The sequence below is a fragment of the Balaenoptera ricei genome, chromosome 3 (genome assembly GCF_028023285.1).
Source record: "Balaenoptera ricei isolate mBalRic1 chromosome 3, mBalRic1.hap2, whole genome shotgun sequence".
Lineage (NCBI taxonomy): Eukaryota > Metazoa > Chordata > Mammalia > Artiodactyla > Balaenopteridae > Balaenoptera > Balaenoptera ricei.
Window position 1 is genome coordinate 118,304,533 of NC_082641.1, and position 14,783 is coordinate 118,319,315.

At 46.6% G+C, this 14,783-nt stretch overlaps 1 protein-coding gene across 1 annotated transcript; it reads left to right on the forward strand.

Annotated features, from left to right (window-relative positions):
• Positions 1-137: 137 nt before the first annotated feature.
• IK (IK cytokine) lies at positions 138-13,232 on the forward strand. The gene is made up of 20 exons (XM_059917264.1): positions 138-260; positions 821-887; positions 2,847-2,939; positions 3,672-3,731; positions 4,556-4,723; positions 4,903-5,017; positions 5,488-5,558; positions 5,651-5,697; positions 6,590-6,753; positions 8,841-8,949; positions 9,297-9,336; positions 9,498-9,711; positions 9,962-9,980; positions 10,449-10,527; positions 10,787-10,867; positions 11,125-11,182; positions 12,355-12,443; positions 12,646-12,754; positions 12,930-12,964; positions 13,049-13,232. The coding sequence occupies exons 1-20, from the start codon at positions 245-247 to the stop codon at positions 13,074-13,076; spliced, it is 1,662 nt and encodes a 553-aa protein (XP_059773247.1). The 5' UTR covers positions 138-244; the 3' UTR covers positions 13,077-13,232.
• The last annotated feature ends 1,551 nt before the right edge of the window (positions 13,233-14,783 follow it).

A 14,783-nucleotide genomic window follows, 5' to 3' on the forward strand; every position in this document is an offset into this window, starting at 1 on the left:
CGCGGACGCTCCAGCCCCGGGATAGGTTGGCTGACGTAAGGGGCGGGGCCAAGTTTAGCCAATGCCATAAAAGCATTGCAGGTCAACTCTTACTCGGATTTCTCCGCCCTCCGTTGCGGCGGAAAAGCTGGGGCACGAAAGGCACTGTGGGTGGACTTCTGAGGTGCATTGTGGGGAGTTGCCTGTTGTTGGCGTGTTGTTGTGGATCCTCGGTCGTTGCTGGGGTTGAAACACCGCGGACGAAATGCCGGAGCGAGATAGTAAGCCTCGGGTCATCTGCCCTTTCTTCCCCGCGGGACTCGGGACACTTGGCGCGTTATTTTGGCCTCAGAATTTAAGCCGGCTGTGTGCGCGAAGGTGGAGGGGGGCCGGGAGTGTGACGCTTGGAGCCTGGCGAAGCAGTTGGGCCCCGAGCGAGGCCGGGCAGCTCCAGGCTGTCCCTCAATCTTGTCCTTGCCCCAACCCACGACAGATGAGATTTATCTGTGAACCACCCCCAGCCCCCGTCACTTAATTTTCGGTTCCGTAAATTTATCTTTCGCGTAGTATCTTAGGTGTCATCTTCAAGAAGTCTTTGCTGATCCTCCAGCGCTGGTTTAGGGGCCCCCTCCTCTGAACTCGCATAGCTCCTTGTATTTTCCTGCTTCAGCACTTGTTACCCTGTATTGTCAATGTCGACGTTCTTGCCTTTCTTCCTCACTAGATTGTGAGCAACTCGACAGGAAAAGACATCTGTATTGTTCACTACTAGATCCCCAACTTTTGCACAAGACCTGACTCTAAAGAGATTGATTAAATTAACATCAATTCCTTTTCTTAGGCGAGCCGTTCTCCAACCCTTTGGCCCCAGATGGCCACGATGTGGACGATCCTCACTCCTTCCACCAGTGAGTGTTTTCATGTAGAACCATGGGAATGAGCTGGGTAATGAGTAAAGTGGTGGTGGTGGTGGTGAAAGAATTCTGAATGTCTTGTCAGCAAGGATGACCAAAAAATCATACCGCTTGCCTCTTTATCTTTGTGAACTTTAACTGGATCAGGCCAACTGCATAAGAATATTAGAGGGGAAATTATGGCAGGGAGAGTGCTAGTTTTTAAAATTGATGTTTAATTACACATTATATAGGAATTAATTCTTATAGAAAATTAAAACATCAGAATAAGGGTAATGTTGTCTTTGATAACATCCCCAGTTCCATCCCCTTTCTTAGAGGTAACCACCGTTACCTTCTTTACACTTATCTTTTTGTCCTACTCTTTTTAAATGCATTTGTATACACACATTCATATCTGAGTAAAATACATCATTGCTTTGTGAATTAAAATATTAAAATTAATCGGTGTTATATTGTCTTTATAACAACTTTGCCACCTGTGTTGGGTTTTTTTAGTAATTTATTTATTTTTGGCTGCATTGGGTCTTCGTTGCTGCGCGTGGGCTTTCTCTAGTTGTGGCGAGCGGCGGCTACTCTTCGTTGCAGTGCGCGGGCTTCTCATTGCGGTGGCTTCTCTTGTTGAGGAGCACGGGCTCAGTAGTTGTCGTGCATGGGCCTAGTTGCTCCATGGCATGTGGGATCTTCCCGGACGAGGGATCGAACCCATGTCCCCTGCACTGACAGGCGGATTCTTAACCACTGAGCCACCAGGGAAGTCCCTGTCACTCATTCTTTTTTTCTAATTTTTAAAAAATTAATTTATTTTTGGCTGCATTGGGTCTTGGTTGCTGTGTGTGGGCTTTCTCTAGTTGCAGCGAGCAGGGGCTACTCTTCGTTGTGGTGCGTGGGCTTCTCATTGTGGTGGCTTCTCTTGTTGCACAGCATGGGCTCTAAGCACGCGGGCTTTATTAGTTGTGGCATGCGGGCTCAGTAGTTGTGGCCAATGGGCTCCAGAGCACAGGCTCAGTAGTTGTGGCACACGGGCTTAGTTGCTGTGCAGCATGTGGGATCTTCCCGGCCCAGGGCTCGAACCCATGTCCCCTGCATTGGCAGGCGGATTCTTAACCACTGTGCCACCAGGGAAGTCCCAGCATCTCACTCATTCTTGATTTATCAAACTTCTTTTTTTTTTTTTTAAACTGAACTCTTTTTTTTTTAAATTATTATTTACTTATTTATTTATTTTTGGCTGTGTTGGGTCTCCGTTTCTGCGCGAGGGCTTTCTCCAGTTGCGGCAAGTGGGGGCCACTCTTCATCGCGGTGCGCGGGCCTCTCGCTATCGTGGCCTCTCTTGTTGCGGAGCACAGGCTCCAAACACACAGGCTCAGTAGTTGTGGCTCACGGGCCTAGTTGCTCCGCGGCATGTGGGATCTTCCCAGACCAGGGCTCGGACCCGTGTCCCCTGCATCGGCAGGCAGATTCTCAACCACTGCGCCACCAGGGAAGCCCCCAAACTGTTTTTTTTTAGTAGCCGCGAGCAGTGGCTACTCTTTATTGCATTGCGCAGGATTCTCATTGCGGTGGCTTCTCTTGTTGCAGAGGACGGGCTCTAGGTGCGCGGGCTTCAGTAGTTGTGACACAAGGGCTCAGTAGTTGTGGCTCACGGGCTCTAGAGCGCAGGCTCAGTAGTTGTGGCACACGGGCTTAGTTGCTCCGCGACATGTGGGATCTTCCCGGACCAGGGCTCAAACTCATGTTCCCTGCATTGGCAGGTGGATTCTTAACCACTGTGCCACCAGGGAAGTCCAATTTATCAAACTTTTTAATCGTTAACACTCTGATGCATTAAAAGTGGCATGTTCTTTGTTTTAATTTGTATTTCACTGATTTCTAGTAAAGTGAACCATATATTTTACATACTCCTTTTCCAATTCTTACTGGGTACTAATTTTTAAAATTTTCGCCCTCTAGATCAAAACTCACTAATGAAGACTTCAGGAAACTTCTCATGACCCCAAGGGCTGCACCTACTTCTGCACCACCCTCTAAGTCACGTCACCATGAGTAAGTTCTGGGGTGATCCAATCTGTTTCCCATCTCCTTCCTATGGAAAATTTATTGAACTAGATATCTTAGGAACTGGGAAGCTAGTTCTCTTTTGAGGTCCATGGTTCTGATTCTCTGCCTTTTGAGATTGAAGCTCCAGGAAAGACTGGGATGCTGTATGGGTCTCGTTTTTTTAAAAATATTTATTTATTTATTTGGCTGTGCCGGGTCTTATTTGTGGCACACGGGATCTTTTAGTTGCTGCATGCAGGATTTTTAGTTGTGGCGTGTGATCTCTTAGTTGTGGCATGTGGGATCTAGTTCCTTGACCAGGGATTGAACCTGGGCCCCCTGCATTGGGAGCATGGAGTCTTAGCCACTGGACCACCAGGGAAGTCCCATGGGGATCTCATTTTTTCTCAGAGTATATTCCATAGACCATTTGTACTAGAGTTGCTGCTGGTGCTTAAATAAGTAGATTTCTGGGTCCATTCCAGCCCCACTGACTCAGATTCTAGGGCAGATATTTGGGGATATATAATTTTAATAGTTCTTCAGGTGGTTGTGATGCTTTCTAAAGCTTGAGAACCACTCACCTACAAATACTGACATGGATCTCTGCCTGATTGAAACTGGTCACCTTTTGCTTTGGTCAGTATTCTAAGCCTTTCTTCAGTCCTCATAGCTACTTCTTGGGGTTTCTGGGGCTGTGGCAATATTTCACAATCAGTGAATTTCTTTCTTTCCTAGGATGCCAAGGGAGTACAATGAGGATGAAGATCCAGCTGCACGAAGGAGAAAAAAGAAAAGGTAAAGGAAGGATGGAGGAGTGTTGGGTTTTATGGTGGATAGTGTTCAGGGAAAAGGAGGAGGGGCTAGTTATGAGGCAAGAGACTGAGGTTTTCCTTTCTCGTCTTGAGATTCTCTGCTTTCATAGTGGAGAGGAATGATATTTAGAATGGCTGTTTAGGGCTTTGGAGTCAGCTTGTGGTGTTTTAATCTTATCTTTACCAGTTTCTAGCTGGATGCCATGGGCATTTTGCTTAACCTCTCTAATCCTCAATATTCTCATGGGTAGAATCAAGATAGTGATAATAACTTTTATCAGGTTGTCATGAGGATCAACTGTGATAGTCCATGTAAACACTTAGTACCAGTGCCTGGCATATAGTAACCACCCAGTTAATTTTGGCTGCCGTCATTATCATTGTCATTGCTATTATTTATATGATACTAAGCTTCCAAGACCTGGTACTTTGCTTTTTTCTCTCTTCTTGAGGAGGACTGGCAAGGAATGACATATTTTCAGGTGAAATTTGGAACGTGATAAAAATTCAGAGACTTCCTGGTTGCCGTATGGAAAAGTCTCATACTTGTAGAGACTCGGTGATGTAGAGTTAGGTGACATCAAAGGATTCTGAAGTGACAGATGGAGTATAGTATGGTGGCATTAGAACAGTGTATCTGTGAGCTGGAAGATGCTGTAGTTCTGCTTTTGAGGAATATCAAGAGGTGGCCAGCAGTTCTATGAGGACATATATGAGCTTTCAGCATAGAGAGTTGGGTGAAGGTGTAGGGAAACAGGCAGGAACAGTTCTGCTGAGCCTTACACATTTGCCTTTCCCTGGTCACAGTTATTATGCCAAACTTCGCCAACAAGAAATTGAGAGAGAAAGAGAACTAGCAGAGAAGTACCGGGACCGTGCCAAGGAACGGCGGGATGGAGTGAACAAAGATTATGAGGAAACTGAGCTGATCAGCACCACAGCTAACTACAGGGCTGTGGGCCCCACTGCTGAGGCGTGAGTACCGAGTGGGCCAGGGCATGGTTCCCTCAGCATTGCAAAGTCATACAATGGCAGTATGAATTCTTCCTCACATTTTCCTTGCTCTGGAAAGCCATTTCCCCATGCCAAGCCATTTCAAGAGGCACTTGCCACCCACAAAGGATGGTTCTTATGTGGCCTCTTTCATTCTACAGGGACAAATCAGCTGCAGAGAAGAGACGACAGTTGATCCAGGAGTCCAAATTTTTGGGTGGTGACATGGAACACACCCATTTGGTGAAAGGCTTGGATTTTGCTCTGCTTCAGAAGGTGAGCCTTGGTTGGTAGATGGAGAGTAATACTAGCATGCTGAATGCTCTTATAAGTGCCTTTTGGGGTGAGGAGGGAGACTGCTGTTAGTTCAGACCATGTAGAAGAACTAACGGTGCACCCTCTGTAGGACTAATTGCTATTCATCCTTCAAGTCTCAGCCTCAGTTTTATCTTCTTGGGGAAACAAACCTTCCCTGATCACCTGGGTGTTGTTAAGTCTCCCCACTCCTCACCTCCCACTACCTGCACCCTTGCATAGCTCTTCTGTTTTACTTACAACAGTTATCACACTTTGTTGTTTATTTGTTTAATTTGTCTGTCTCTCTTTTTATAAGCTCCATTAGAGCAAGGACTATATTGTCTTGTTCAGTATTGAGTTCTTAGTTCCTGGCACAGTGTGGTATAATGGTGTTCAGTAAGGATATGTAAAGTGAATAAATGTCTAAACCTTAATTGCTTTCCTGTTAGGTACGAGCTGAAATTGCCAGCAAAGAGAAAGAGGAGGAAGAACTGATGGAAAAGCCCCAGAAGGAAACCAAGTAAGTATACATCAGGGAGAGCTTGAGAGTTTAGAAAGATGGGGCCAAAAGTAGGAACACATTTAGCAAAAATGTTCTTTTTGTCTTTTCAGGAAAGATGAGGATCCTGAAAATAAAATTGAATTTAAAACACGTTTGGGTGAGTACGGAATTTCCACACTAGTAGCTCTGCATTCCAGGGGAATTGTAAGGAATTTAGTGCTCTGGATGGAATATGCTTCCCCTTTCCCTCAACGTACTTTTATCTCTTTTTTGTCCCCAAACCAGCTAGTTCCCACAAAATACTGTAATAGAACTCAGATGTAGACTTAGTTATTTCATATATATTACTAATGTCCCCTCAGTTAGGTTGGAAGCTCTTTCAGATTTGGGCTTATCCATTAAGGGAGGTAGCATGGTTGATGATTAAAAACTCAGAATTCAGAAACCTGCATTTGAATCCTGTAATGAAGTCACACTAAGCATGTAATTTTGGGTGCAACCAACTTAACTTCTCAGCTCCTGTTTGTCCACTTGCAAAAACGGGGTTAACGTTCACCTCATGGGATTACTGGGACGAAGAGAAATAATACATGCAACGTGCCTATCACACTGAGTATATAGTAGAGCTATTTTTTCCCATCTTCATCAGTATTACCTTAAACTTCATCCTTCTTCCTCACAGGGCCTAATACAATGCTAGGCACATAGTGCCCTTGAGAAGGCAATGTAGGAAGGGTGGATAAGAGCTCAGGCTTTGGAGTTAAATGGCCGGAGTCCCGTTCTTTTGTCCTGTCGCTTAGTAGCTATAGGACTTGGCAATAGTCATATGACTTAAGTGGTACTAAATCACTTACTTCTCAGCCTTAGTGTTCTTATCAGCTAAAAGGAGATAACAATGATCACCTCACAGGGCTGTTGTGAAGACTGAATGAAGCAAAGCATGCATAACACTTGGCATGGTGGCTGGCACAGAGTAACCACTTAGTAAACGGAGGCTGTTATTGTAGAAGTTTCTCACTGGCTACTTGCTGCTCTTTCTCTTTTTGTAGGCCGAAATGTTTACCGCATGCTCTTCAAGAGCAAAGCATATGAGCGGAATGAGCTGTTTCTTCCAGGCCGCATGGCCTATGTGGTAGACCTGGATGACGAGTATGCTGACACTGACATCCCCACTACTCTTATCCGCAGCAAAGCTGATTGCCCCACCATGGAGGTGAGTGACCCAGGCCCCGAGAGCCTGCTATGTGAGCCTCAAACCCGGGAATCAGCTTCACTTCTGCCCTGAGCCTCATCTACCACATTTAACCAAGTCCTGTCCACCTTTTAACCTCCTAAATCTCAGTTGAATCCATTCACTTTTCTCTATCTCCACCAATAACACAATAACATTCCAGTCTAAGCCATCGTCTCTTGGGACTTCCTTAGTGATCCAGTGGTTAAGACTCTGTACTTCCAGTGCAGGGAGCATGGGTTCGATTCCTGGTTGGGGAACTAAGATCCGACATCCTGTGCGGCATGGCCAAAAAAAAAAAAAAAAAAAACCATCATCTCTTGCTGGAACTATTAAAAGGGGCTCCTAGTTGGTTTCCCCACTTCCACTCTGGTTCCCTTCCAATATTCTATTTATTTTTAGTATCGTTGAGATGTAATTCACATACCAAACAGTTCACCCCTTTAAAGTGTACAATTCAGTGGCTTTTAGTATTTTCATAGAATTGTACAAACGGCATCAGAATAAATTTTAAAACATTTTCATCACCACAAAAAGAAACCCTGTACTCTTTAGCCATTACCACTCCCCACATCTTTCTGTTCCCTTTTCCATTATCATTTTCACACATGGCCAAAGTGATCATTTAACAACATGACTTTTTCTCATCATGGTTTAGAAGCTTTTTTTTTTTTCTGCCTTCACTACTGTCTTTTTTTTTTTTTTTAAGACAATTTTTTAGAGCAGTTTAAAGTTCACAGCAGGGCTTCCCTGGTGGCGCAGTAGTTAAGAATCCACCTGCCAATGCAGGAGACACGGGTTCGAGCCCTGGTCCGGGAAAATCCCACATGCCGCGGAGCAGCTAAGCCCGTGCGCCACAACTACTGAGCCTGCGCTCTCGACCCCACGAGCCACAACTACTGAAGCCCACGTGCCTAGAGCCCGTGCTCCGCAACAAGAGAAGCCACCACAAAGAGAAGCTCACGCACCGCGACGAAGAGTAGCCCCCACTTGCCACAACTAGAGAAAGCCTGCACACAGCAACAAAGACCCAGTGCAGCCAGAAGTAAATAAATTAATAAATAAATTTAAAAAAAGAGTTCACAGCAAAATTGAGAGGAAGGTACAGAGATTTCCCGTATGCGCCCTGCCCCCGGTTTAGAAGCTTTTGATGGTTTCTTTATTTTTAAAAAATATTTATTTTAATTTTGGCTGCATCGGGTCTTAGTTTTGCGGGATCTTTGTTGCAGTGCACGGGCTCTATAGTTGTGGCTCACGTGCTCAGTAGTTGCGGCACAAGGGCTTAGTTGTTCCGCAGCATGTGGGCTCTTACTTCCCTGACCAGGGATAGAACCCGTGTTCCCTGCATTAGAAGGTGGATTCTTAACCACTGGACCGCCAAGGAAGTCCCTTGATGGTTTCTTAGTGTTAGGAGAAAGACCAAAATCTTTTTTTTTTTTTAATTAATTAATTAATTTTTGGCTGCATTGGGTCTTCGTTGCTGAGCGCAGGCTTTCTCTAGTTGCGGTGAGCGGGGGCTACTCTTCGTTGTGGTGCCCTGGCTTCTCATTGCAGTGGCTTCTCTTGTTGCGGAGCACAGGCTCTAGGCGTGCGGGCTTCAGTAGTTGTGGCTCGCGGGCTCCAGGGCGCAGGCTCAGTAGTTGCGGCGCACGGGCTTAGCTGCTTCGCAGCATGTGGGATCTTCCCTGACCAGGGCTCGAACCCGTGTCCCCTGCATTGGCAGGCAGATTCTTAACCACTGCGCCACCAGGGAAGCCCAAGGCCAAAATCTGTATCATGGCTTGTGAGGCTCTGTAACTCCTGGCCTCTCCAGCCGTTTTCTACCATGCTTCCCAGTTTGTTCTCCAGTCATCCTGGCTTTCTTGAACGTACTAGATTCACTTATGACCCAGGCCTTTGTATGCTGTTTCATATGTCTGGAATATCCTTTTACAACACCTCCTTTCCCTGTCTTCACCTACTTAATTCTCACTTATCCTTTAATTTGTTAATTTGTTAAGTAAATGAATGAGTAAATGAAGAGAGTCCTGCTCAGTGGGATAACATTCTTGCTCCTTGGGGGTTTTCAGGCCCAGACGACACTGACCACAAATGACATTGTCATCAGCAAGCTCACCCAGATCCTTTCCTACCTGAGGCAGGGTACCCGCAACAAGAAGCTCAAAAAGAAAGATAAAGGTAATCTGGAGAGTTAGGGAGAGAAACCTTACCCCTGGAGGGGCATCTGAGATGGAACCAAAGTCTCCTGGAGCTTCCAGAACATTGGGAGGCTCCTGGGGACCAGAGAAAAATGGGAGCAGTGGAGCATTAGCAAGGGATGGTTACATCCAGGTTCTGTCTGCGTGACCCACCCAGGAAGCAGTGGTCAGTTTTGAGGCTTGAGGAGGGGGAGTATGGGGTAGCTTTTGTTGTCCCATCTTTTAAACAGAAGATGTTTAAAAGGGCATTGAGAACTGAAGAGCGTGGTGAGGCTGAGTGGGAAATAACTCAGGAGTGTCTTCCTCACTCCTCTCTTTATGTTACAGGGAAAATGGAAGAGAAGAAACCTCCTGAGGCTGACATGAAGTATGTATCCTAGCCCCTGCCCCCTGATCTAAGGGAGGAAGGGCCTCTGGGTTTCCTGTCTTTGGCATTTCGGGGAGGCCTTGGTGTGAGAATCTGGAGAAATGGCTGGGGGAAATGGAAGTTTGTGTGACTTTGTCATCTAGGGATCTCTGTTTTCCTAGTATATTTGAAGACATTGGGGATTATGTGCCCTCCACAACCAAGACACCTCGAGACAAGGAGCGGGAGAGATACCGGGAACGGGAGCGTGATCGGGAGAGAGACAGAGACCGTGACAGAGAGCGAGAACGCGATCGAGAGCGGGAGCGGGACCGAGAGAGAGAAGAAGAGAAGAAGAGGCACAGCTACTTTGAGAAGCCAAAAGTGGACGATGAGGTGAGATGTAGTCCCGGGCACTAGGTGGAGGAGCTGCCCATCTCTGTGGCTGCCCAGCCAGGTACAGAACCCCTCTGTTATATAGGTGGCTCATGGCTTCCACAGCAGCAACTGGGTCAATTAATCCAGGGTAGGAACCATCCTGGAAATGGGGGCAGGGGGTAGGGTAGGGAACTGATTCAAACTTGAGGGAGAGATGAGTGGGCATCCCTCCTGGTGACACTCACTTTAGTTTCTGTTTTCTTTCCAGCCCATGGATGTTGACAAAGGTGAGTTTTACCCATGGCATCTTGCATTGGCTCTGGCAGTGCTCCTTTCCTCTGGGCTGAGAGTCTGACCCAGAACTCAGAGTTGCCAAGGGTGGGACTGGGGGACTTCCTAGTTCTGGGTTCTCGGAAGATCCATGTCTTGCTTTATGGAATAGACAGAAGATGAGTCTGGAGTTCTGTCTGTCTTCCTGGGCAAGGGCAGGGCATATTTGCTCTGTTTGATATAATTCTCCCAGCTGTGGGGTTCTGAGGACGTGGGGCAGGTTGAGTGGACAGTATTCTGAGCACACTAGTGCATCTCAAGCAGAGTAGCTCATTTTGAATTGGAATTTTATTAAAACTTTGTTAGCTAAAGGGTTCTGTTGCTTAAAAAATGTTGTTGTGAAAGGCACAGGTGGGAAGTGTGTTGTGGGGAAGAGGTTGTAAGTTCCTTATTTCAAAGTCTGAACAGAGTTCTCTTTCACCCAGGACCCGGATCTGCCAAGGAGCTGATCAAGTCGATCAATGAAAAGTTTGCTGGATCTGCTGGCTGGGAAGGCACTGAATCATATCCTTTATTTCAGTGTGTTCATTCCAACTCCACCTGCCTCCCTGCTTCCCCACAACTTCCCCGCCCCCATCTTGCTCTTTCCCTTTTGTGCTGAATTTTGATAAGGCTGAAGTCATGACTTTCCCCTTTCTCAGAGGACTCATTCACGTTCATAGCCCTCTCCTTAGAGTTTTCATGTTGGAGCGTCTAGCCCTTGGCCCTTCCTGCTTGAAGTTTTCCTGCTATTGGTAGAATTATTTTCTTTAACATAGCATATGCTGAAGAAGCCAGAGGACAAGAAGCAGCTGGGTGATTTCTTTGGCATGTCCAACAGCTATGCTGAGTGCTACCCAGCCACGTATGTGAGACTCTGTTAAAGAAGGGAGGCTGGGGTGATTGCAGAACAAGGTCGCGGGGGAGGGGGAGTGAGATGGAAATGTGATTTGTTGGGACCCAGGGGTACGTCTTACTTGATAAAGTATTCTTTTAGGCTCTGAGTGGGAGGCCTAGGAGGGATGGTTGTTCCTAGGCATATAGCCTCTTAGTGGGTAGGTTTCTGCATGAACCATAGGAGTCTGGGTCTGCACCATCTCTTTAACTGTTGTTTCTCTTTAGGATGGATGACATGGCTGTGGACAGTGACGAGGAGGTGGATTATAGCAAGATGGACCAGGTGTGGAGCTGGAAGGATGGATGGGGACAGTTAATCTTTAGCGCATATCCCCTTCCCTCCTCCCAAATGATCTGTTTCATTTCCTGGGCCTCATCTTCCTTCAGCTGCAGCAATAGGAGTAGCAGCATTGTGGGGTCGTGGGCAGCTTAACTGTTTTAAAGCGTCTGTACAAAGTCAAATGAGATAGGGCCATAAATATATTTCTTTTTATTTTCTGTAAAGTGCCAGGCTTTGATTTCCATCCTAGGGCGTAAGCAGGCCTTTAGTGCACATGTAGAAAGGGAAGAAGCAATTACAGTTTTTAGAAAATAACTGGAAAACAAACAAACAAACTGAGTTTTATTATAGCCAGGATTGACATTTTCCTCTAAGCCTTAAAACAAAAACAAAAACACCAACAAACACTAACACCATTAAGGGTGAAGAAGTGTCATCTACTTTTCCTTGTTTTCTCTGTACTGCAATGCTTAATAGCATGGTTTAATTCTATCTTGGAGCCTTGCTTAACCCTGGCTCTGCCAGGTATTGGTTTTGTGACCAAGCCAACTTATTTTACTGCTTTTTCCTCAGTTTCCTCACTAGAAAAATGGAGAGATCTATAGTTCTCTCTTTTTTTTTTTTTTTTTTTTTTTTTTTTTTTTTTTTATAAATTTATTTATTTATTTATTTATTTTTGGCTGTGTTGGGTCTTCGTTTCTGTGCGAGGGCTTTCTCCAGTTGTGGCAAGCGGGGGCCACTCTTCATCGCAGCGCGCGGGACTCTCACTGTCGCGGCCTCTCCCGTTGCGGAGCACAGGCTCCAGACGCGAAGGCTCAGTAGTTGTGGCTCACGGGCCCAGCCGCTCCGCGGCATGTGGGATCTTCCCGGCCCGGGGCACGAACCCGTGTCCCCTGCATTGGCAGGCGGACTCCTAACCACTGCACCATCAGGGAAGCCCTATAGTTCTCTCTTAATAGAGTTTTTGAGAGAATTAAATAAGATACATGTTTAGTGTTCAGAATGATGCCTGGCACATAGTAAGTACACAGTTAACATTTATTATTGTTTATTAGGGTAGGATTTATGAATGATAAAACCTGGGATTATGGGAGAGCCTGGCTTTCATCAAGGGCTAAAATTTCCTTTCCACTGACATCTCTTCCTTCCCCGCCCCCCATTCTGTCCGGCAACAGGGTAACAAGAAAGGCCCTTTAGGCCGCTGGGACTTTGATACCCAGGAGGAATACAGCGAGTATATGAACAACAAGGAGGCTTTGCCCAAGTGAGTCTTGGTACTAAATACAGCCAAGAGTGAGGAGAGGGATGGTGGTGGGGGTGGACTAGCCCACAGCAGGTTAGAGGGTGTAGTCTGGCTGAAACATTCTGAAATCGGTTCTCTGCTCACCGGGTCTCCTGGGAACACCTTGCTACTGCTATTCAACCTTGGATGCCTTCTTCCCTCAGCTGCCCTTTTTTTCCCTCAGGGCTGCATTTCAATATGGCATCAAGATGTCTGAAGGACGTAAAACCAGGCGCTTTAAGGAAACCAATGACAAAGCAGAGCTTGATCGCCAATGGAAAAAGATTAGTGCGGTAAGTGGGACTGGTTCTGGGTGGGAGGGCTACAGCTGGGAGGAGATACTGGCCCACAGATTCAGGAACAGGCAGGGGGTCGGAGAGCCATGGAAGTAGGAGAGAGGTCAGCCTTGGGTCTCAGGTGAGCTTAGACTGGCAGCATAACCATCAACTATAACTGTTCTTTTTGCAGATCATTGAGAAGAGGAAGAAGATGGAAGCCGATGGGTGAGCAGCATTATTCTTCCTCTGTGAGACTGGTGAGAATTGCTTAGCATATTGATCTTATGCTCATTTCTCTTTCTATTGCAGGGTTGAAGTGAAAAGACCAAAATACTAATCTCTGGTTCCAGCCCCAAGAATAATCTCCACAAGGATGTGCTCTCCACTGCTCGCTTTCTACAATTCCAAAAATGTTGCACGATGTTTTTTTTTTTGAATGTATATAAAATTTCATTGTATAATCTTTTGGTTCCATTAAAATTGGTTAACCTGCTGTCTTATCTTCTCTATGTTGAGGGCCCAGATGCACCAAGAGGGCTACTAATTCCATATACATGTGATTGTATAAAAATCACATGGAGAAAGTCAGCTCAGTCCTTTCCTGAGCTGTGGCTCTAGATTCCTAAGCAGGATATATACTAGCCAGGGTGCCCAGTGGAGGAGGGAAGAATGACCCTCACTGTCAGGCAAGAGGTGTACAGAGAAACATAAGGATGATTGGTCTTAAATATCAGACTCATCTGGGCCCATCCGGGGACCTAGTCTTAGGGCAGAGGTTCCCTGGGAATTAGGGTCAGCCCAGTGGGCTACCAGTCTGATCCCAAGGTTGTGCAGGACTGGGCTCTAGGTAAAGGCACCTGATGAGAAACACTCCTGGGAACAAAAACCCTTCACAAATTTATGCCCTTCTGGGATCTTTAGTAATTCCAAGCACAAATCACTGCTTACCTGGTTGAAGGGGAAGTGCCTTGGAGAATCCCTGTCCTAGACCAGAAGAGTTTAGTGCCCTTCAACACACTGAAAGTTTGCCAAGGCCCAGGGTGGGATCCCTGGCCTCCAAATCACTCCATCCTCACCCTTTTCCTCTTGGCTCATTGCCAGCACTTTGGTCTGGTACTCATCAGCAAAGGTCACCAGTTCTTTCTGGCTGGATCCATAGCTGCCACTGCCTGCCCTGAGCTAAGACCTGTGGGCTTACAAGATCCAAGAAAAGCTAGATGGCTACTTTAGCCATTGCCTTTGGTTACTTTCACCTTGACAGGGCAAGAGCTTTTTGAGGAAGCCAGCTTTATGCATGGCGCCTAGGAGGCTGAAATTGGGCACTGTCTGCAATAGCACCTAGAATGGCTAATTTCAGACAGTAAGTGACACCCTGATGTCATGGCTGTAGGCAGCAGTCACAATTACGAAAAAGGTCACAGAGACCCACTTGGCTCAGATGAAGGTACCTAGAGGGTCACTAAGATCGAGACCTTCTGGGGGTTGACTGCCAGTTTAAAATAAGTTTCTGCAAGTACCACCAAGCCTTGTGAAAGTAACCAAGATCCAGACAGGAACACATGCTCCTCCTTATCTGCCCCACCATACACAGTGCTCTCATCTTTGTGGAACCTTTGGTAACCGGAATGTCCAGAACGTCAACTGTTGTGCCCATTTTTCCTTTTCAGCAACTCCTTGCCAGCTCTCAGCACTGCTGGCCCAGTCCCGCTGAGGGTCTGCAGCCAAATGGTAGGAACGGGCGGGGCGCTGTTGCTTTGGCCACGAGGATGTTCAGCATGGAGGGCTGCAGCTTAAGTGTGTGCGCGGACTGCCTGCTGTCTACGACCTCCGCAGGTCAAATTCTCGCGGCGTGGGCTTTTGTCGCTTATTGACCAAACTGGCTGTCGCTTGTCTTGGTCTTTCACCAAACCATGAACGACTGGCGTCCCGCTCTTCTCTCCCGAAGGCAGGCAGTCATCCTTTACTGATTGCGGGAGACACTACCAAACTGTCAGCACCGCTCAGGAAAAGGGGAAAGGACTTAAACGCAGTTCCCGACTTTACG

Excerpts from the sequence above, each read along its gene's own strand:
- IK (XM_059917264.1), top strand. Across the intron at positions 8,950-9,296 it reads GCTCAAAAAGAAAGATAAAG|GGAAAATGGAAGAGAAGAAA; the intron begins GTAATCTGGAGA and ends TTTATGTTACAG. Across the intron at positions 12,965-13,048 it reads AAGAAGATGGAAGCCGATGG|GGTTGAAGTGAAAAGACCAA; the intron begins GTGAGCAGCATT and ends TTTCTATTGCAG.